The sequence below is a fragment of the Rhinolophus sinicus genome, chromosome 12 (genome assembly GCF_057876585.1).
Source record: "Rhinolophus sinicus isolate RSI-liver-muscle chromosome 12, RSI-T2T, whole genome shotgun sequence".
Lineage (NCBI taxonomy): Eukaryota > Metazoa > Chordata > Mammalia > Chiroptera > Rhinolophidae > Rhinolophus > Rhinolophus sinicus.
In genome coordinates this window covers 21113366-21134945 of record NC_142512.1, presented here as the reverse complement: position 1 = coordinate 21134945, position 21580 = coordinate 21113366, and the positions used below count along the sequence as shown (strand labels likewise).

General features: G+C 54.9%; 1 protein-coding gene across 5 annotated transcripts in view; it reads right to left on the bottom strand.

Moving 5' to 3' along the window:
* Positions 1–21580, bottom strand: part of SEZ6 (seizure related 6 homolog) — a 42732-nt gene continuing 21152 nt past the window's right edge. Inside the window, exons 3-17 of one of the 5 annotated variants that reach the window (XM_019739474.3) lie at positions 21242–21375; positions 12310–12505; positions 8132–8317; positions 5552–5720; positions 5253–5419; positions 4465–4659; positions 4086–4224; positions 3792–3988; positions 3001–3195; positions 2416–2607; positions 2113–2310; positions 1797–1835; positions 1427–1544; positions 1241–1343; positions 1–1077 (exon numbers count right to left, since the gene is read on the bottom strand). In XM_019739474.3, the coding sequence (XP_019595033.2) occupies positions 1045–1077; positions 1241–1343; positions 1427–1544; positions 1797–1835; positions 2113–2310; positions 2416–2607; positions 3001–3195; positions 3792–3988; positions 4086–4224; positions 4465–4659; positions 5253–5419; positions 5552–5720; positions 8132–8317; positions 12310–12505; positions 21242–21375 (2261 nt within the window). In that variant the 3' untranslated portion in view covers positions 1–1044. Of the gene's footprint in view, positions 1078–1153; positions 1344–1426; positions 1545–1796; positions 1836–2112; positions 2311–2415; positions 2608–3000; positions 3196–3791; positions 3989–4085; positions 4225–4464; positions 4660–5252; positions 5420–5551; positions 5721–8131; positions 8318–12309; positions 12506–21241; positions 21376–21580 lie in introns of those variants that run through there. The other 4 variants (XM_019739475.3, XM_074320298.2, XM_074320299.2 and 1 more) reach the window with 4 other exon arrangements.

Sequence of the window (21580 nt, the reverse complement as noted above, 5' to 3'; positions counted from 1 at the left end):
CATTGTTTTGTTTTTTTCCAAAACACCATTTTAATAAGGAAACAGCAGAAATAGAAGATTGTTCTCTGGCTGGAGGCCAGACCCCATGTAATACATTATGTGTACAAAGTGGCCTGCAGCCAGCTCTTCTCCCTGGGGCTCTCTGACCCCCTGTTCCATGCCCGTTCCTGGACCCTTAGACCTGTGCTCCTCTCCAGAATATGCCTGTCCACTCCCCTTATCTCAAAACACAGTGGCCAGAAGGGGAGTCTGGCCAGTGTCTGGGGTTAGAGGAGGGACTTGTGGGAAAGAGGATGATTGTAACAGCTAGACTGGCATCAGAGGAAGGTCTCCCTCTCCTCAGGGTCTAGGGCTGCCAGGGGAGCAGTGGGGTGTCCTGCTTTGGTGTGGAGCATGAATGCCTAGGTCAGCCCAACCTGAGCTCGGGTAGGGTCCCTAAACCCCTTAGGATCCCTTAGAATGGTTGCCTCCACTAGGAAGGGACAGGAGGCAGAACAGTTCATTCCTGGGGCCTTAGAGAAGGACTAGAGACCTCAAGGAGCTGACGTTGGCATGCCGGTACCACCCAGAGGTCATTGTTGAGAGCAGTTTTGGCCACTGGTGACGGCCCTGTGAGAAGCACCCTGGCGCAGTTTCCACCACCCTCAACCCTGCTGCAGGGTGCTGCATGCCAGAGCTGGATGGTGGTCACATGAGAGGTGCTCCTGCTCTGCCTGTGAATTCCAGGCTGGAGGTGCAGGGCATGAGGGAAGGTCAGGAGAGAGCTGGCTCTTGATGCATATGCTCCAGCTGTGTTCTCCCCAGAGGCAGATGACCCGTGACTTAGACCCAAGGAAGGACCCTAAGTGGGCAGTGGTACCAAGGAAATAGGCCTTGGTGGGGATTGCAGGTGGAGAAGGGCATAACTTTTTGAGGGATTGGTGGTGTCTTCCCAGGTGGTATGTACAGGAGGTGGAGGGACAGCAGGAAGCTGGCGGCCTGCTGCTGGGCTGTGACGCAGGGCTGAGCTGGCTTCCCCAGGCTGCCCCCACCTAGATGGATACTTCATATTCTGTCGTCTCCTACAAAGGAAAGAGACTGCTGGGAGTTGGAAACTTGTATGAAGTTTGTCAACCCTAATCCACCTTCCGAAGGAAAAGAGAAAGAGTGAGAGGGCGTGGCAGGACCCTCAGGGGTACCTGCCCAAGGGAGCATAGAACTGGGTCCTGTATAGTGTCACAAGGCTGACATGGGGACTTACTCCAGTCTCGTAAGTTGGATTGTCAAAGGCTGACTCCACGGTGATTCGGTCATAGGGGCGGGGTCGTGTTCGGGGCAGCTGCAGGGGGCTTTTCCCCTGGAGCCTGTGGGACAAAGAAGCCTGTGAGTCCGGAGTGCTGGGAAGGAGGGAGTCAGATTGCAGGGCAGGAAGGGAAGCCAGACTCACCTGGAGAAGTAGAGGTACACACCTCCCACCAAGAGTGCCATTGCCACCAGTGGCAGGAAGATGGCAGCTGCGATGTGAGCAGCATCCAGGGTGCTGGAGGCAGCAGGCGCCTTGGCAACTGAAAACACAGAAGGTGGGGTTGGGGCAGAGGTCCCTGTCACCTGGAGCCCATATGCCTCTTACCTCTGCCCAGGGGCATCTAGCCACCAACTCCCTCCAGCTGACTGGGAGCAGGGAAGGAGCTTTTTGCCTGTCTAGTCCCAGATCTCTCTCTTTCTCTGCCCTCCCTCCTTGGGGAACCCATGGCCTGGGAGCTGTGAGAACCAGGAGAGGGAGACTACTTCCCTGGCCCTCAAGGGTGGGGGCTCACCATCCAGGCTGCGGCCGCTGTAGAACCCATCCAGAGAGGCTGGAACAAGAGGGAAGGGCCAAGGGCAGTGGGTAAGCCCAGAAGGCCACATTACTAAGGCAGAGAGTGGGCTGATTATGGGAAGGACTTGTCCAAGGAGAGCCCACCCCAGCATTTGTCTTGGTGTCACCAGGTCAGAAACATCTGGCAGAGACTGGGGAGGCCAAGAGTAACACGAAGAGGGCATGGGTAGGGGGTTCTCGTTCTCAACATTTGACATCTTTGCCAGAGCAGCCCTGAGGGCCCGGCAGAGGTTTCGGGGTGGCAGAGCACTCACCAGCCCTACAGATGGGTGGGGGGTCACTCCAATGTGAGGGGTGCCCGGGCACACACTTGATGCTGGCCTGGCCCTTCAGCACATAGCCAGGGGCACATGAGAAGTGGACAGTAGCCCCCGCTGGGTGTAGACGCTTCTCAGGACTGCGGGCGCCATTCTCAGGGGCGCTGAGGCCATGGCAAGGCTTGAGCTGTTCCACTGCAAAGCAGGCAGAGCCCAGTGAGGGTGCCAGGCCCGTGGCCTCCAGAGGCAGCATCTTTTATCGCCTACCAGAGGCTTCCCTCCTACCCATTTGACACTTACGGAGACATTTGGGGGCCCGGTCACTCCACTTGGGGCTGCTGGCTTGGCGGTCATGGCAGGTGAGGATGGCACTACCCGTCAGCACAAAACCCTGGTCACAGATATATTGCACGGTGGCCCCCACGGGAAACTTGGGGCTAGATATGAGGCGTCGGCTGTGCTCCACGTCCCCAGGGTCATGGCAGGAAGTCACTGTGGGTAAGGGGTGATGTGGGAGAAATAGCCCAAGCAGAATTCAACACCAGCCAGTCCACCCTGGCTTTGCTCCAGGCCAGCCAACATCTTCATGCCATGTGGTTCCGTCCTCTAGTGATCTGTCTCGACCATTTTGCTGCTATACCCCCTCACCTGTCCCCTTCCCACCCAACGGAATCAACACAAACTGATTGGCCATCTACCAGGAACGAAATACTTGGAGTGCTTGGTAGATAACCCAATGGGAAGGTATTGTCCCATTCCACAAATGAGGAAACTGAGGCTATGCGAGGTGAAGGCACTTCAAGGATACCAGCTGTAACAACAGGAGTCTGGTTCAGAATCCAGGAGAGAAGCTTGTAGGTTGCATTGGGGAACAGATACACTCACCCCTCTGGCAGGAGGGCAGGTCCTCACTCCAGGTTAGGTCCCACTGGCACATGAGGACACTGGATCCCACCACCTGGTAGCCGGGGTAGCACTGATAAGTGACGACAGTGCCATGCACCAGCTCAGGCTGCGACGGGCTCTTCCAGCCGTTGGGGATCTCAGGCAGCTCTGGACACGTATCATTGCGGGGCACCTCTAATGGCAAAGGAGCAGCAAGATGCAGACCCTCAGCCAGCATCAAAGCGACGACGCTAGCCTCCCTCGCCCTGACGGCACTCGGCTCCTGCCAGTCTGGCCTGGGCAGGCTCCGCAATCCGTCCTTCCTGCTCAAGGGCCCCTCCGTCTGTCCCTGCAATCACTCTGTCTCCTAGATTCCTGGGCTGTCTATCATCTAGGCTTTGACCTCACTTCCAAAGGCATGTTGGTGAGTTTCTCAGTCTTGAGAGAAGGGCTGGGTAAATGGGACAAACTGTCACTCTATTACAGATGGTCAGAAAGGTGGAATAGAATACCTTTCCATAGCTCCCTATTTTTGTGATGCAGTTCTTCCTGCTGCCTATCCTATTCCTCTTGCTGCAACAGAAGGCTCTCTCTCCCACTGGCCCTGGGAGAAGGTGGCGAACAAGACTGGCTTCCTTTAGGTGATACCTGGAGTGTTTCCACCTGTCCATTGTCAGATAAGCGTGCTCAGGCTCCCCATTGCACGAGCTTCTCTGACTTGCCATTGTTTAGGGTCTGCATTCTGGCATCCCTTCTCCTCCAGGTGTGGGGTGGGGCAGGGGCAAGCTCACCAAAGAAGTGGATGACGAAGCCCTGCTGGTAGCCCAGCACTGAGGCCCCGGGGTCCGATTGGAACTGGATGGTGACGTCAGCCATGGAGGTAAAGAGCTTGAAGTGGCTACGAGGCCCTGAGTACTGGCCCAGGACCCGGGCTGTCAGGTCATCGCCGTCATAGAAGGTAAGGACATCGCCGGGGCCTGTGCGGAGCCTATGGAAGAGGACATTGAGGGAAGGTGGGCACGGGGAGCCCGTCCGGCATCTCCATTGTTTAGGAGCTGGCTTGGCCTCGCCCAGCGGGCACTCACACTCGGACATCCAGCAGGATACGCTTGTCCTCCTCCACGTGCACGCCCCAGATGCAGTCCTGCCCGCGGCCGTACGGCTCCGGCCAGTTGGGGGAGAGCACCACGCCGGCGGAGTCTGTGATTTCCCCACTGCACACAGCTGGAAGGCAGGGGAGGCCCAGGAGGCGTGTCCCCTCCATGCTCCCCCCAGTGCCGTGTCCTGGGACTGCCATCTGCCCCCAGCAGTGACTACCCATTGCTGAGAGCCTCCATGTCTTCCTCAGGGGGAAGCTTGAATGACACGTCACTGGGCCCCTGTGGCCCCAGGCTCTGCAGCTGGCTCCCTAGGGCCCACCCTGCTCCCTGCCCCTGGCAGACCAATCGGCTGGTACCTACTGACCTCGGCAGGCCGGCTCTGTCTCATTCCACTGGGGGTCATGGGGATCAACACACTCAATGATGATGGAACCCTGCTCCAGGGTGTAGCCAGGGTCACAGCTGAACTCCACGGTGGTACCCACAGGATAGGAGGGTGCGCTGCTGCTGAAGTTGCCGTATTTCACAAAGGGCTCATAGCAATGGCCCTGCTGGAAGGCTATAAACCATAGGGCCCAGCCCAGCTCAGCCTTGACTGGGGCAAGCATGGGGCAGGTGTCCTCCTAATTCCCGCCCCCACCCAGGGCCTTTTTCATCCTGACTACAAATTGCTAGCTAGGGCTTGGAGGAGGGGGCAGAGATAGCTCAGAGCACCCATCCCTGTTATGCTCAGGAGGCTGTCTTGATAACCATTGTATTTCCGGTGCCTAGTTTTGTGCTTAGTACACAGAGGGCACACAATACATGTTTTGAATGAATTAATGGACACATGCATGCATGAGTTATTCTAAAGTGTCGCTTGCAGCAATTCTCCTTCCCTAAGGATGGGGAACTTTTTTGCTCTTCAAATTCTAGAGAAATTCATTTACTTGGACCAGAGAGCCTGGGTCCAGGCAGGGGTCTCCTGCAAGGATGGGGTAGGACTCCTGGACTTGAGGGGAGACGCAGGGAGAGAGGGCCTAAGAGCAAAGTGAGCAGGGGCTGAGTTGAAAGGAGTGATGATGGAATGGAGGCGGAGAGGGAGGGTGTGAGACCCTAGGCCCAAGACCCCGCCCAAGACCCCCACCCCTGGTTAGGCCCCATCAGGCTCACCCTCATAGCGCAGGGCCATGCCTGCAGCTGCCCCGCTGCTGTCAGTACTGAGCTCCACAAAGAAGTGTCGGCTGGAGCTGAGCAGGCCCTCAATGGGCAGGTACTCCACCTCATAGGAGTCATACACGGGCGGGGCCTCCACGTTGTCCCCATTGCGGATGATGAGCCTGGGCCAGCAGAGCGGCAGGTGCGTGGCTGGTCGCTGCCCCAGACGGGGTGCGGCCCCGTGTTGGTGTACCGTCCCTCCAGCAGGGTATTACCAGGCCAGGCACTCCCATCCCACTAGGACATCCCCTCACCTGTCGTCATCCTCTGCCAGGGAAACCTTCTCAAAGTGCAGGTGCAGCCGCTGGCCTTCAGGAGCTTCAAGCAGCCAGTGGCAGGTGAGGTTGTTGCTGTAGTTGCCCGGAAAGCCCGGAGAGACAATGCGACCCGTGGTGGCATTGCGGATCACCCCACCGCAGGCGGCTGCGTGACAGGAACAGGACCTGACTGGATCCTAGGCGGCCTAATAAGCCTTCCTGCCCATTCCAGCTCTGTGCCCTGTGCCCTGTGCATGGGGTAGCAGGGATCTTTGCCTTCATGGTCCCGAAGCTCAATCCTTTGCTCCTGTGACCCTGCAGCTCCACGCAGCCTACACTCCAGAATCCTACCTCCTAACCTTTCACACCTCTGGGACTATTCATGTGTTACTCCCTTGATTGTGGTAGCTGCCATGGCCTAGCTATGTGGCACTGGGTGAGTCACTTTCCCTCTCTTTTGACTCCTCTGAGAGGCCTTTCCTGACTCCCCCCAGGTGGACTTTCTTAAAGGCCCTTACCCAGGGCTCCAACCTTCTTGCTACTTTTACCTCATGCCACTTTCTTAAAACCAGTTATTGTTTGGATGTGTCCCTTAACTGGGACCAACTGGGGCAGGGGCCAGGTCTTCCGGGCCAGGCACAGAGACGGTATTCAGTGTTTGCTGAATAAAGAGTGAATGAATGTGAAAAAGAGGGTAGGATTCGATCAGGGATGACAGACACAGTGTGCACGCCATTTACCTCCAACTCTCGTGCCCTGAGCAGACAGTGCCAGCCAGGAGCTGGCCTCGAATGCTTTCTGAAATAGCATTACTGCCACTGTCTTTCTTGGGCTGACCCCTGTGGGCCTTCCCGGCACTGACCCCTGTGGCCTGGGACTGTCCTCTCTTCGCAAGGAGAGGCCGAGCAGCTCACTTGTCCCCATTACTGAGGACTGCTGGGCTACTTGGCCACAAATTCCCAGCAGTTAAGTGGGGCCAGTGAAGCCGTCTCAGGAAGAGGAGTGTGGCTGCTTCCAGGCGGCACTTTTCCTCTCCTGGACACGCAGCTCTGGCCCCTGCCAGCTCTCAGCGACCAGACTGCCAAGACAGTGCCTTTGTCGCCAAATGTTCAAGGCAGAATATTTTAACCCAATAATCCTGGGGAGGGGGTTGTGGTGAGTTTCTTCTCTGCTTCTCTGCTTGGTCTCAGAATGGAACTGCCCTTCAAATCTGATCATGCCCCATCCTGTACTTAAATTCCTCAATGGTTCCCTACAACCCTCTGGGTAGAGCCCAAGCTCAAGATAGCAGTCAAGCCTCTTATGAACCCAACTCTCTTGACTTGGCTTCAGCCTCTCCCCACATGGCCTCGTCTTCAGGCACACCTCACCCTGTCCTCCCTGTAGCGTGCTGCTTCATGCCTCCACACCTCTGCATCTGCTGTTCCAGGAACCCATTCCACTTCCCTGGGCTAACATTCTTGTGAGCCTTCCATGGCGTCTCCTTGGGAAGCTTTCCTTGCCTTCTTCCTCCTTTTGTAGCAGCTCTCTCCCTTGTAACCCCGCTGCGCCGTGTGCACCCCATCGTAGCACTGTCTGCCCTATACCTGCTGAGCTGCTTGTTGCTCTTTCCACTAGACAGACAGCTCCCTGAGAGCAGAGACCCCCATCTGGCTCATTCACCTCTGCTTGGGCCTGGTACCCAGGGAGAATATATAGAAGGAAATAAGTTTCCAAAGCCCAAGCTAAAAGAAAAGCAAAAGAAAGGAAAAAAGCCCAAGCTGCCTTTCACACTACAAACTAAACACTCCATCTTCCTCCTGCCAGCAAACCACTCTCCGCTGGCAGCAATCCCAGACTCCCTGATTACCCAGGACCAGAACCTGGGAATCTCCTTCCGCTTTCCCCCTTTCCCTCATCAATGTCTCTGGAACCTCTTCCCTTCTCTTCACTCCCAAAGTCACTGTCTAAGTTCAAACCCACTTGCCTGGCTGGCCTCCCAGCCTCCCAAAACCACCTGGCTGGCTCTCCGGAGGAATGGTTCTGAGCAATTCTCTCCGCCTCTCCGAAAACTTCAACAGTTCCCTACCCCAATATCTTGGCCGATATTCAAGGCCCCTCCTCATACCTCAGGCCTCAGTCAAACCTGGTTGTCTTCTATGTCTCTAAATACTCCCTCACCTTGCCTCTGTGTCACTGTCCATGTCGTTCGACGTCAAATCTTCAATGCCACTTCCTCCAGGAAGCCTTCTAAATGCCCAACTAAGAATGATTGTTTTGTCTTCTGCCAGGTCACTTTATGTCTCTTCATTGGTATGTTTACTTCCTGCTGTGAAAGTTGATGACTCATGTGCTTTCTTCTTCCCTCATTTTCTGGAAGTGTGGGCCCTTTGAGGGCACACTCCCTGTTTAATTCAGCTCTGTATACATGTGGTGCGTCCATATAGTAAGTGCTCACTAAGCGCGGCCTGGATGGATGCCACTGAGGTGTGTCGCCATTTTCTGGCTTCCTTACGGAGAGCCAATGAAGGTACTAGATAGCAGATTAGCCCCCCACCTTCTCCCCTGTTCAGCATTGTGTTCCCTGGGGCCACTCACCTATGCAGACAGGCTCCTGGGAATCCCAGAAAGGCTGGGTGGCGTTGAGACAGGTAAGGAGCCTGGCACCCTTCAGCTGGTAGCCAGTAGCACAGTGGAAGCGAGCGCTGCCTCCTGGGTGGAGGCTAGTGACAGTCACAGCTCCGTAAGCTGGACGTCGGGGAAAATGGCAGCTCAGGAGATAGGCTGCAGAGAGAGAATGGGTGACATTGTGTGTGTATGTATGTGTCTTGAGAGGTGCTGAGTCATAGCCAGGGCAAAGGGGCTGCCCCAGCCCACCTGGAGGTGTCACTTGGGGCTAGAGGAAGCATCAGGGGTTCCAGAAAAGACGGATCCATTCCCCCAAAGGTGCCAGTGATATTTCCAGCAGTCTGGGCTGGGTAGTGGAGCAAGCACAGAGCTGGAAGTTAGGAGGCTTAGGTTCTGGCCCAAGCTTTCTGAGATAGGCTACTTAGCCTTTCTGTGTCCCAGTTTCCTCATTTGTTAAATGAGGTTTAAAATGCCAGCCTACCTAGAGGGTCATTGTGAGAATAAATGGGATAGTATTATTCAGCTTGGTATCCCTGGAACCCAACTGATAGAACATCTTCAAAAAATGTTTATTGAAAGACTTGTAGATGTGAAAGCACTTGAAATAGTGAAAAGCCTATACTGATGTAAAGTACTTATATTATTTTTCCCATGGGGGACAAATGTGAATTGCAGCAGGAAAGATTGAAGCCTGACACTAAAAGCTTTCCCAGGATTCCTTGAGGAATGCTAAAAAGCTTTGTAGCAAGGGCTGTGGACTTCTTTTAAAAACTGGATGGGGAGGCAAGGCATGCCTTCAGGGAAGTCGGAGAAGGGACAAGTTACCCTGAAAAACTTGGTAGTTTTTTGAATTGTCATACCAAATGTGACCGTATGGTGGCAGCAAATCCTACAAAACAATCTGACAAATCCCAACTTGGGGCCAAGCTGGGGTGGTAGCTAAAAATGGGGGTCAGGGTTTGGGTCTGAGAGGTGGGAAAGAAGGCCTGGAAGGGTCAAGGAGAGAGGCTGAGCTTGGGCTACAGAGTCTGAAGACCCTTGGGGCGGTGGAAGGAATGGGGACTGTCTAGACTGAGGAACAACTCCTGGATCTTAGGGTGGGGAGGGTGACCCTTACTGATGCCAATAGGTGGATGGAAAGAGAGGTCCAGGCAGGGATTCTACTAGCTTCTCTGGGCCTTCATGTGAATAGAAAAAGGCACTGCATCTGGGCAGACCAGGGTTCAGAATCAAGTTTTGTGATTTTCACTTGTCCTGGCCTTAGTTACTAGATCTGTGGAAGGGGAGGATGATACCTACCCTTCCGTCTCTCACAGGGTTGAGAGAATGGCTAATGAATGGTGACGTGTGATTAGCGGGCAGTACAGGGCAGGGCTTAGGAGGTGGGCTCTGGGGTCAGACTGCCTGGATTTGAACACAGTCTCCCTGACCTGCTGTGCCACTTTGGGCGAGTTACCTAACTTCTCTGTACCTCAGTTTCCTTGTTTACCCATCCATTTAGAGTACTGCATCTAGTGTGGTTACGTGAGAGGTTAGGTGAGAGGACAGCTGTGCGGTGCCTGCCACAGAACAAATACGCATGCACCAGCCTGCTGTTTATAATCTTGATTAACAAAAGCACCTCACATTGGAATGCACCTTCCAGCTTCTAAATTGCTTTCACACTCTTCTTACTTGATGGCTACAACATATTTGGGAGGAAAACAGGCAAGATAGGGGTTATTCATTCATTTTCAGATGAGGAAAAGTGAGATTTAGAGAGACTGAAGGACTTGCCTTGATCACATGGCCAGCAAGTGTAGTGTGCCCTTGACCTCCTGGCTCTAGAGCCCATTTGCTTCACATCTCCCCTCTCCCACCGGCTTCCCCAGGTGAAGAATAAACCTGGGCTCAGGAGTAGGAGAAACGTGAGAGTAATAGGCAGGCTGCCCCGTGGTTGTTCAGGGCGGCCACTCACAATGATTTGGGAAGAAACCCCAGGCCAGGGTGGGATGGGGAAAAGGTGTGGGACACTGTACCCAGGAAGTTCGAGGCCATGAGCCGGATGTCATGCTCACTACTTGTACCTACATCTTCCCCAGGAGTTCTTATCACAACTCTGGGAAGGGAGGTACCCCATTTCACAAATTAGGAAACTGGGCTGGAATGAGGTGAAAGCAGGAGGCTGGGGGCGAATGACGAAGCCCCTCAGACTCCATGGTAGGTGAAGTACCACTTCCCGGGACGAGCTTCCTCCTGTTGCCATGACGACTGTTCCCAGAGAGCCTGCACCACTGCGATCTGTTGAGCTATTTTCTCCCTAGCATCTGTTTCTGGAGCCAAGTCCAGTGCCAGGAATGCTCAGGAGGGAGGAGGGGGCTGCTTGGCAGGGTCCTCTGCCTCCTCACCCTGCCTGAGGCTGTGGGAGGGGAGTTGGGACTTGGTTCTGCAGATGAGACCCCTGCGGGAGCCCATCCTTATGATCTCCAACAGTATCTTGGACAGTTCCAGAAGGGGCATTGATTGGTGCTAGGCCCCTCACCCTCTCTTCTGGCACCCTCTTTCTCCAGCCCAGGGGGACACGCGTGTGAGCACATGCTCCTCCTGTTCCCATCTCTGGGATCAGTGCTAATTACAGTCTATAATTAGGGGAATTACACTCATTAGGGAAAGAGCTGATCATTGACAGAAACTGGGCCGATGAGGGAGGGCTTCTGGGAGCTGAGAAGGAGGCAGGACTGGGCTAGCTCTCCCAGCCCCTTCTTGGGGTCTGCTCCCCATCACAGGGCCTCCGACTCACTGTCTTTCAGCTACTTTTGTCTGGCCCAATAGAGAGGAGGTCCGGGGTGTTTTGCAAAGGAATTTGCCGCAAGAGAGCATGTTACCGTGGCGTGAAATTATGCCCGCTGCTAAGGAGGATGGATGAGCCATTAGGGAGGCAAGCAGGGCCACCTAGATGCTCACCCTTCCCTCAGTGGGCCCCTTGTCTCTGCCAAGCCCCTAGCCAGCCCCTGTCCACCACCAGGCTCCCTGTTGTCATGCCATAGTGCTCCCCCAGTTTGGGTGGAGAGGCCAGGAAGGGCTGAGTGCTCCTTAGGTGGGTTCCAAGCATCCCCATCTCCAGAGGAGTGCTTGCCCTCTCTTGCTGTGGCCCCCTACAGGGCTGCGGAAGTGGTCCATGACGATTCAAGGCAATCCTGTAATTGTTCACACCAATTATTTCCCCATTAGCACTCCCCCATTTGAACTGGTTACCCTGTCACAGCAGTGCAAAGGATCAAGGAGACTTTGCCTCGGGAAGTGGGGGCCAGGAGGGATGCTGATGGGAGAGGGGCAGAGTCCCAAGCCCCTTCTCCCTTCCTCACCCTACCAGCTCTTTAATACTAGTTTCTGGTTCCTTCATGGAGCCTGCTAAGCACTTGACACGCACCATTTTGTTTAATTCTCATCATGACTTTGTGAAGTAGGTATTTTGGTCTCATCTTACAGCAGAGGAAAATGAGGGTTAGAGAGCTCACATGACCTGTCCAAGGTCAACAGCCAGTGGGGAGGAGATTCCAACACAGATCTGTCCATTTTTTGACTCTGTGATTTTCCCATTACAGCATGCCACTTCTCTATTTTCAGAGGTGTTCTGAGCTGACTGGGGCCTGGGCCAGGTCCCGGGAGGGTGAGGCAGTTCAGAAAGACCAGGCTGGTAACTAAGCACCTCCAGATGGACATTGTCAAGCCCCTTGACCTTGACTCCTTTGCCTTTGGGGAGAGGGCTTATATTGTTAGTGTCTGTTTAAGTGTCTGCCTCCCCAAGATTCTGAGCTCCTTGAGGGTGAGGACTTGGCTGGTTCATCTCGATATTGCCTGTGTCCAGCCCAGCAAAAAGCAGATGCCTAAGAAAAGTATATTGAATGAATGAATGACAATAGACATGCCTAGGGGCTGCCCAATCCTGTGTCAGTCCTCCTTCAGGACCAATTTTCAGCAGGGCGGTAGGTGGAGGAGGGAAGGTTCTGGAGGTGTCAGATAGGCAATACTCACCTCCAGCTGTACACAGCGTCACTGGGCCCCTGTGTTCTATGTTACCGGAAATCCCCCCGAACTATAATAACACCAGAAATCCCCACGAGGGCAGTCAGTCTGGGCTGGTTCTTCCCTCCACTGCCCAGGCCTACCTTGGTAGTGGAAATGGAATGTGCCAGGCCCAGCGGGTGGTGGGAGGCTCTGGAACCTCAGGGCCGCTTGGTGGGTGGGGCTGCGGATGACTTGGCCCCTCAGCAGGAAAGACTGGTTGGCCAAGGGCAACGGGTCAGGCCCCCCCAAGCCCTCCACAGTCACTGTCTCCCCCTGTCGCAGGCTGATGTTCTCGACCTGCCGGGGGAAGAGACAGAGCAAAGCAGAGCCGTCAGGCTTTTTAATGCTCTCTGAGCCCTGCTGCCCTAAGGATCCTGCGGGCCCTGGGTACGGCCAAGCCTCAGTGCCCCTTGGGCATTGGATCCCCCAAGCTCTGAGCTAGGCACGTCAGTGCAGGAGGCGCTCATTTCACCTTCCCAGTCATCCTGTGAGATGGGACCTGAAGTTCAGAGCTGGTAAGTAAGTTTCCAAGGTCACACAGAGATTATTAGCAGAACTGGGGTTTGTAAACCCATGGCATCCGGTTCAAACTTCTCGATATGGTCCTGAAGGCCCTGCCCGACTCGGCCCCTGCGGACTGCTTAGTCTGGCCTTACGCTTTGTGCTTCCACATGCCAGCCACCATTCTGTTCTTGCTTCTAATCTCAGGAACCTCTTTTCCCAGTCTTTCCCTCCGGCAGTCACACGTCCCTCTGCTACCATGGTAATCCTTGGGCCTTCAATCTCTGGAGCATCCTTCTGGGCCTCCATTCAGTCAAACAAGGATTGAACAGCAATAGACTCTGCCCAGAGGGGAAGTGGCAGTGTGGTCTGGGACAAGGAGCCCTGGGTTGGGAGCCCAGCGATCTGGGACCTCATCCTACCTGTGTCATCCTGGACAACTATGCTGACTATGTGAGCTTTAGTTTCCTCATCTTATAAAATGGCCTGGTGTAAAAAAGAAAACAAGAAAATGGCCTCGTGTAGATCTTTGCTATTCAAAATGTGGTCCAGCAGCATCAGCATCCCCTGGGAGCTTGTGAGAAACGCAGACTCTCAGACCCCACCTCAGATACACTAAATCATACTCGGCGTTTTAACAAGATCCCCAGGTGATTCAGAAGCACTGATCTCCAGGGTTTCCAGGGTCCCTACCATGTTGCTCTGAGGCAGGGCCTTCAAGAGTTAACCACAGGCTAGTTAAGTGGCATCTAGTAAGTCACCAAGTCCCTCCCAATCTTAACTCCCAAATTTTCCAGTTGGTTCTTCCTCTCTCTCCCTTTGTGGCAGTCTTGGCTCTGATCTCCCCTGCCCATTGTTTCTCACCTGGAGAATGGGCTTCACCCTTCCCATCCCCAACTCACCTCCCAGGCCCTGGCTACCTGGGATTGGATCATGTCTCTCCCCTACCCAAACCCTGTTGGTGACTTCAGATTGCCCAGGGGACAAGGTCCAAACTTCCTAGCTCACAGTTGGCCCCAGTGGCTTTGCCAGCCTCATTTACCTGCACTGCAGGCACAGGCTATGTGTCACTTCCACCCTCTGGTATTTGTATATGCGAGACCCTGCACAGGGAATGCCTTCGCCTTCCCTTCTTCCTTTCCTGGTAAGCCAGTCATTGTTTCAGATCTAAGGGCCACTATCTTCTGTCTCCCAAGCCAGGCCAGTCAGTCCCCTTGCTTCAGGCTCTCCCCACCTGTCCTCCACCCATCACTCTATTAAAGTCCAGGGTGGCATTTTGGGTCACAATGCCCTCTTCCCTAGGCAGTCTCAATAAAGATGTGTGGAGAGAGTGAATATGTGGGCTGCTGTTGGGACAGTCCTCGCCAGATTCCTGGGAGCTGAGAAGCCAGAGGATACTGAGCCCAGCCAGGTCCAAGGAGATGGCTGTGCTGGGCTCCTAAGACTGTGGGTGCTGAGAACAGACGTGCCCTGAGGAGAAAAGACCAGTGGGTCTTTGGGGCAGCAGAGAAAACTCAAAACAGGTTGCTGGGGAAGAAGTCCCTCCTTTCCTCTCCCTGAAGATCTCTCCACAGGGGCACATTTGGGTGGAGGCTGCCTGACCATCTGCCGGGGACATTCCTCAGGGAATTCCTGCGGCAGGCGGAGGCTGGATGAGGTCCCTTCAAACTTGGAGATTCTGTGATTCTAGAGTTGGGCAAACAAGACTCACACACGTGGAATCTGTAATTATAGAGAGATGCCAGGCAGCATATAATTCTGCCTTAAGTGGCACTGAATGCTTGCTGCAGGAATCCTCTAGGGGGGAGGAGAGGGGTGGCAGGCTCAGGGAAAGTGTGTGGAGCAGGTGGGGCTGAGAGTGCCTTAAGGGGGCCGGACTGGGGGGGTGGGGAGGACATCTCTGCAGGGCAATTACTGAGGAAGCAAAGGCAGAGAAGTAGGAAGGAATTTAGCATTTTTTCTAATTCGCATAAATACTCTTTTGACCTCTAGCATCCAGCTCCTGACCCTGCTGCTTTGCCCACAGCAGTGGCAAAAACAATTACCATTTACAGAGCACCTACAGCATGTCAAGTCTTGCATTATTTACAGATATTATTTCATCCTCACCACAGTTGTATAAGGTAAGTGGTAAAATTTCCATAAGTAAACAGAGGCTCAGAGTGACTAAGGAACTTGCAAAAGGTCACACAGGTGTTAAGTAACAGAGTCTGGCTTTGCTGAAGGCAAAGGCAGTTCCTTCCCTCTCAACCTCATCTGCAGGTGTGTTATCTGCAGACAGACTTCTAGATGTTTTTATTCCCAAGCCTCAGGCCTGCCACGTGTGGCAGGGAGATGGATTTTGACCTGACCTGGCTTTTCCTGAGATGTTGAGATTTATGTTCCCACCAGCTATCCTTCCCTCCAGAGGCCCGTCAAGCTGGAAAAACTGGGAGCCGAGGTCTCTGGCCCCCTCTGATCTGGGGAAGGCAATGCCGCCTCAAGCTGGCCTGGCTCCTAGCTCAAACTGGTGGTAAGGGTTGTGATGAGAGAATGGAATGGAGTGAGCCCAGGTTGCCCAGAAGGCACCCTGTTCTTAACTAGAGGCTGTCTGTGCAACTCTGGTCCCTTGGGTTTCAGGCACCCCTTGCAGGCCTGCTGCAATAGCTGGAATGTAATTTGTCACTGTTTGAGGGCCATGCTTGACAGGGGCCAGACAGGGCTGGGTGTTGGACAAGGCGGGTGATGAAGTCTTGATGCAATTTGCAGGCATCTGAAGAGCTTGGGAGACAGATTGAAATGTCAGCTCTGCTCACGAGAGCTGTCTTCCCACACCCCTTGCTAGTAACAAGAGGGGAGCTGGGGGCCAGGCAGGGGGAAGACAGAAGCAAAAGGAGCTGAGGACAATTCCTGCAGGACTCTGGACTAACACTGCCCATAGGGTCAGTTCAAGGAAGGAAATACCACTTTAAGGGGACCGACTCCTTCCTGGATGGGATGTGGGAGGATTCAGGTTGCCCTCTGCCAACCCCCAAACCATCAGCTTTGACTGGCCTACCTGTTCCCATGGAGAACATGGAGACCCAGTTGGGTCTCCAGGACATGGCCTAATGGGATGACGCAGAGGCGGGTGGTGCTACAAGTCTTTGCACACGGTTGCTCTAGTACAACCTCTCACCGGCAGATGAGCTCAAGGATGACTCTTGTGTGTGAGCCCCACTCCCAGCATCTGAGCCCCCCAATCCCCTGTTGCATTATACTTTCCTGGTCACCAATACCCATGTGTGTACTTGGACATAAGTCTGGTTGCATGCGCACAGCTCCCTCAAACACATGTCCTGGCACCGTGTGCCCTCACATCCATGCGCGCCCTCACTCGCACAGTAGGATAATCACAATTTTTCCCATGAGAACCATTACAGTTTTCAAAGCTCTTTCACATCCATCATCCTCTCAGATCTCACTAAACTTCACTAAGGGAGGCAGGACAGGCTGTGTTTGCTTTCACTCTATAGATGAGGGACCCTTGCATTGAGCAGTTGAGAGCTCCTCTTCGGGTCACACAGCAATTCCAAGGCAACGCCAGGACTCCAGGCCAGGACTCCAACGCTCCCAATTCCTGGTCCAGGGCTTTGTCTTCAGGGACAGCATCTCAGACCCCGCCCCCGAACTGGGTGAATTCCAGGTGGGTGTCCTACAGGAGTAGGCAGGGCTGGGCTGAGAAAAGGGGTCAGGATGGAGCCCTCCAACTATCCCCACCTGACCTCCCTCTTTGGATTTGCCACACCCAGGCCAATCTCCTGGGCCAGGGGAAGGACAGGGACTCTTGAGCCCTGGGTTCAAATCTCAGCTCAATCACTGACCAGTTGAAAGGTTCTTGGGCAAATACATGACCTTTATGAACCCCCATTTCATCTGGGAAATGGGATAATCGTACCTACTTCATGGGGTTGTAAGGATTAAGTTAGATCCCACCTGTAAGAGTTAAGCACAGAGTGGGCACAAAATTAACCATCTTCTTTCCCTTTCTTGAGGAGACATGGGCCCCAACCTGGTAGAACCCTGGCAATGGCCATGGTGACAGCTGACTGGGGACCTGCCGCACCCTCATGTCTGCCAGCGCTCTGCCTGGGAGGCACTGTCCCTGGGAGCCACCCTCTTGCTGGCCCAGGTTCTGTAGCTGCTAGGAAGCAGGATCAAGGGCCTGAGCTGCCACCGCCAAGTCTGGCCCGTGAAGGACATTTCTGAACCAAGCAAAGGGGCCACACTCAGAGGCAGGGGCCTTCTGCATCAGCTGGTTCAATTTTACAGAGAGGGAAACTGAGGTCCAGAGAAGTCCAGGGCCTCAGCCCAGTCAACGAGAGGTGGGCTACAGAGCTAGGACTGGAGCCCCAGTCCTGCATGACAGCCTCTGTGCTCCTCCTGTCTGAACTTGATGCTCTCCCACAAAGCCTTACAAGGGAGGGTCTGCTTTAGGGATGGGAGAGGGGCCTAAATCCATGCGGCTAAAGCTGCCTGCACCCCAGTGACCCACCTCAGATGGGCCTTCCAGAAGCCAGGAAAAGAGGAGGTTGCCAGAAATCTTACCCCAATCACCCACCACCCTACTCCTGGTGTCCTGACCTGGCCTAGAAGGGCAGGGTGTTTTGGCTAATAAACTGGCAGCTGGCCTGGCATGGGAGAGGTATGTTCCAGTGGGGCCACCTGGGCACTAGGGCAGGGATGGTGGGCAGCTGTGCCCAGGGTACAGATGGTACAGGGAGCAGCCAAGCCAAGATGGAGGCTGGCAGTGGGAAGGCTCTTAGAATGCCAAGCACAGTGAGAGGTAAGCACCAGGTGCAGAAAGACCTGGGGACCTCAGGGAAGACTGGTCACCTGGAGAAGGGATGGGACCCGCATGGGCCATGGGGTTTGTGCCCACCCATCCTGAAGGGGCTTCTCTGGATCTCTCAAGAAATGCCCGACCCCCTGCTGAAACAGGCAAGCCTCCTTTGATCATGGAACGCCTGACCCGGCCTCCTCTCTGTGGGCGGCTCAGACCCTCTGCCTCAGACCCTCTGCCTCGGCAGGCACAAATAGCTGCAGCATCCTGAAGGGAGGTGGGGGGCAGGGGTGAAGCAGGTTATGAGGAGCGGAGGTCCAGAGTTGGCCTGCTAGGAATTCTGGAACCCCTGAAGCCGTTCCTCACAAAAAGGGAATTGAGAGGGACTTACCCAGCGCCCCAGACTTTAGCCAAGGCTGTGGTCACATAGCAGGGGCTTAGCATGATGTCCAGCTGACTGGCACAGGGGTGTGATTTGGTCCTTAGGATGCTCCTCTCTTCCCACGGTTCCTCCTATCCCCCTTGCCAAGATCCCATCCCTTCTGCCTGCCCTGAGCCATTCTCATGAGTTCATGGAGAGGCAGGCAGGGGCTTACACACAATGGGGAGAAGCCACAGGCCTTTCCCTAAGCCTGAAAGAGCAGTGGGCTGTCTTCTAGGCCTTCCGACTGCTTCACTCATCCCACCTCCAATGCCCAGCATGGCCTGGCCCAGCTGCCAGCCCTGGGCAGGAGGGCACTGCTCAGGCCCAGCCTCCGGCAGGAATATAACCCAGAAGCCCTTAAGCGCACCTCCTGCTCCTAAGCAATAAAGTCAGCTGTCCCAAACTGCCTGGCAGCCTTCAAGGGCCAGTCTGCCATACCTGCTGCTTTCCAACCCAGGCTTAGCTGCTGGTTTCTCTCCTTCGGGTCTCAGAGCGGGTGTTGTCACCTCCAGGAAGCCTTCTCTGACCCCGACCCTGCCTGGCAGAGTGCACGCCATCGTGGAAGTCCCACAGTCCCCTGTGATTCCCGTCCCCATTTCCAACAGCATTGAGCATTCTGTGGTCACTGCTTAGGATTTCTGCTGCCCCTACTAACTGTGAAGAGCTGTGTCCCTAGTGCCTCATGCAGAGCCTGGCACCTAGTAATTGCTCAAGTTATATTTGTGGGACACATTCATTCTTCAAAAAACATTAATTAATGATTAACTGAGTGACATTGGGTGGTTCCCTTTCTTTGCTGGCCTTGGTTTTTCCAACTGGCCATTGAGTCTACTGTGTCAGTAATTCTTCAGGTCCCCAAGTGGCCTATGTGGTGCAGCCAGGAGGCCTAATAGGAATAGAGGTGGCCGGAACTGTCCCCGAAAGGAGAAGAACCTTAAATCCTGCTTCAGTCCGGCTGATTCTGTCCCTTCCCCTCCTGGTCCTCCCTGCCTTGGCCTCAGACTCTGTCTCAGGCCATCAAGGCCCACAGGGTCCCCAAGGACTCTGTCCTATGGTGGCCAGGTGGAGGGTGGGGCCAGCATTTGCCTGCTACGTTTCCTGACAGCAATCCAGGAGTTCTTCCTCTCAAGGTTGCCTGGTAACGGCTTTTGCATTCTGATGAAAAAAAATGTGGCAACAGCAGACAACAGACACAGGGCTTGCATGAGGGGGTGGGCATCTAGGATGGGGCTTGTGCTTGGGCCAGGGCCAGGGCCAGGGCAGGCAAAGCCAACATCTTGCCTCTTTGTGGAGAGTACAAGGACTGAGCCTAGCCTGGGGGGCAGGTGGAGCCAGCCCAGGCATGCAGGGGGGCACCCAGCCTGGCATCTGCCCCCTCCCACCTCCTTCCCCACACCTGCAGCTGGTGTCTTCCACCAGTAAACCACAGCCGGTGCCACCTCTCATTAGGTGATGATTTTACATTAATTACCTTAATTAAGCGGCACTGAGTGCTAATGGCTTGGGGGGTGGTGGTGGCTGTTCCTAATTATGCTCCCAGTCAGCCCAGAGTGAGGGGCACAGGGCTTGGCAGACCAGGAGCAAACAGTTACAGAAAGAAGGGGAGGGTCCTGCCAGTGGTGGGAGAGGGTCCCTCCACCACCGGTCCTGACTCAAAGACCTGGACATGACATCCCCAGAGAGGAGGGCGGCGTGTGCTGCCCCAGGACAAATGTAGTTGGCTCTAGGCCTGGATCCAGGGGATTTGGGATGGGTGGGGTACAGGCTGGGAGCGGGGAGCAGGTATTGCTGCCCTGTTCCCTGGACCCCTCCTCGGCCCCCCTCCCTCTGCTTCTCAGTTACCTGCCTGATTTCTCAACTGTCACCTCATCCCTTCCTTCCTCCACCCACTTGTCCATTCATTGAGTTAGTCCGTGGAGAACCCATTCTGGGTCCCTTACTCCAAGACACCATTCAGAGCACTCACAGCCTAGCTGGAGAGATGGACAGTTACAAACAGACTGATAGATAAGCCCTAGGATGGGGGATGCCCCCAGGCTTTGGGGATCGGGAGAGAATTCCGAGAGAAAATGATGCTGGGGTTGAATCTTAAGGGAGGGGATCGTAGAATGGTTCTTCCAGGCAGAGGGGTCAGCACGTGCATTTGGGGCTCGAGGGGAAAGCCAGCTTGGCCCGTCTAGTTAGCTGCAAGCTGCTCAGTGCAAAGGGGGCGTAGGGAACAAGGGAGGAAGTGGCACAAGATGGGCCCAGAGGGACTGGCCTTGATTCCGAGGCCCTTGGGGAAGTGTGGAGGGTAGAATCGATTTCATTTGAGAAAAATGACTGCAGTGTAGAAGAAGGAGAGACAGTAGGGGCAAGTGTAAGTGGGGTGACCAGTGAGGCAAGCACGGCATCATCTGGGGGAGGGATGATGAGGCTGGAGCAAGCTGTGGTTGGGGCCATGGAGGGGGAGAAGCAGGCAGATCTGAGTTTCGGGGAATGTCATGGTGATAGACCTGGGGTGTGAGAGGAAGGGACTGGGGGAAGAGGGAAAGGGAAGAGCCAAGTGGACCTCACATTGGACAGCTTCGTGATGCCCCCATTACACTGTGGAGGCCCTGCTCCGGGTTTCTCCCTGGTTGGGGTCAGTCTCTGGAGACGGGAGTGGGGTGGCCAGCAGGTTGAAGGAACCAAACAGAAAAGTGGGTTTGGGGCACGCAGAGGCCAAGGAGTCTATTGCACATCTACAGGACCTGCAGGCTCAGGTTTGGGGAGTAAGAGAGGGTTTGGGGGTTAATAGGGATGAGATGGCCCAGGGAGGTACGGGCAGGGGGCTGGGGCTATAGGTCTGACTCCCCCAGTGGCTGGTCACCTCTCCGGTGGTGCAGCCATGTCTGTCATCCCACCTCTGCCTCCCAGGAAGCAGCTCAGGGCCTGGCCCAGAGGAGCTGCTCGGGGAATATTTGCTGAAGGAATGAGTGAGTGAACAGCTTTCCCAGGCCCAGCCAGGCAGCCCTGTGTTCTCTCTACTCAGCCACCTAGATTCAGACACTCACCCAGTCCCCTGCCCACGGAGGCTAGAGCCCCCTTCTCAGGTTCTCCTGAGCCCTTGATCAAACCCCTGGGAGAAGAGGATGGCTACACTGCAGCCCCTCTCAGCTTGGGACATTGCTGAGAGGGAGCAGTAGCCTCGTCACTCCCTGGTCCAGAAGCGGACCATGCTTTAGGCCCATCCCCTAGCCCTGGCTCGAGGTTCCCTCCAACTGCTTCCCCTGAGTTTCCTCACCTCCCCCCACAGCTTTGCCCCTGCTGGATCCAGGTCACTCACCTTGATTTCTACACCATAGCCAGGGTAGACGGAGATGTAGTAGAAACAGTCAAGGCCGACATCAGGGGGTAAGCTGGGGGCCATGGGGGAGTCCAGAAAGCCTTCTGGGCCTGAGAAATTCCGGCTACAAAGGCCTGAGAGGCAGGAGGAGACACAAGGCTAAGTCCAGCCCTGGCAAAGTGGGTCCAACTAAAGCTGACGTGTGTGTGTGTGTGTGTGTGTGTGTGTGTGTGTGTGTGTGTGTGTGGTGAAGCCCACCTCTTGGGATGTCTATTCCCCCATTGAAAGAAAGGGACCACCTTCTCTTGAGCACCTACTGTGTGCAGTCTTATCTTAGTT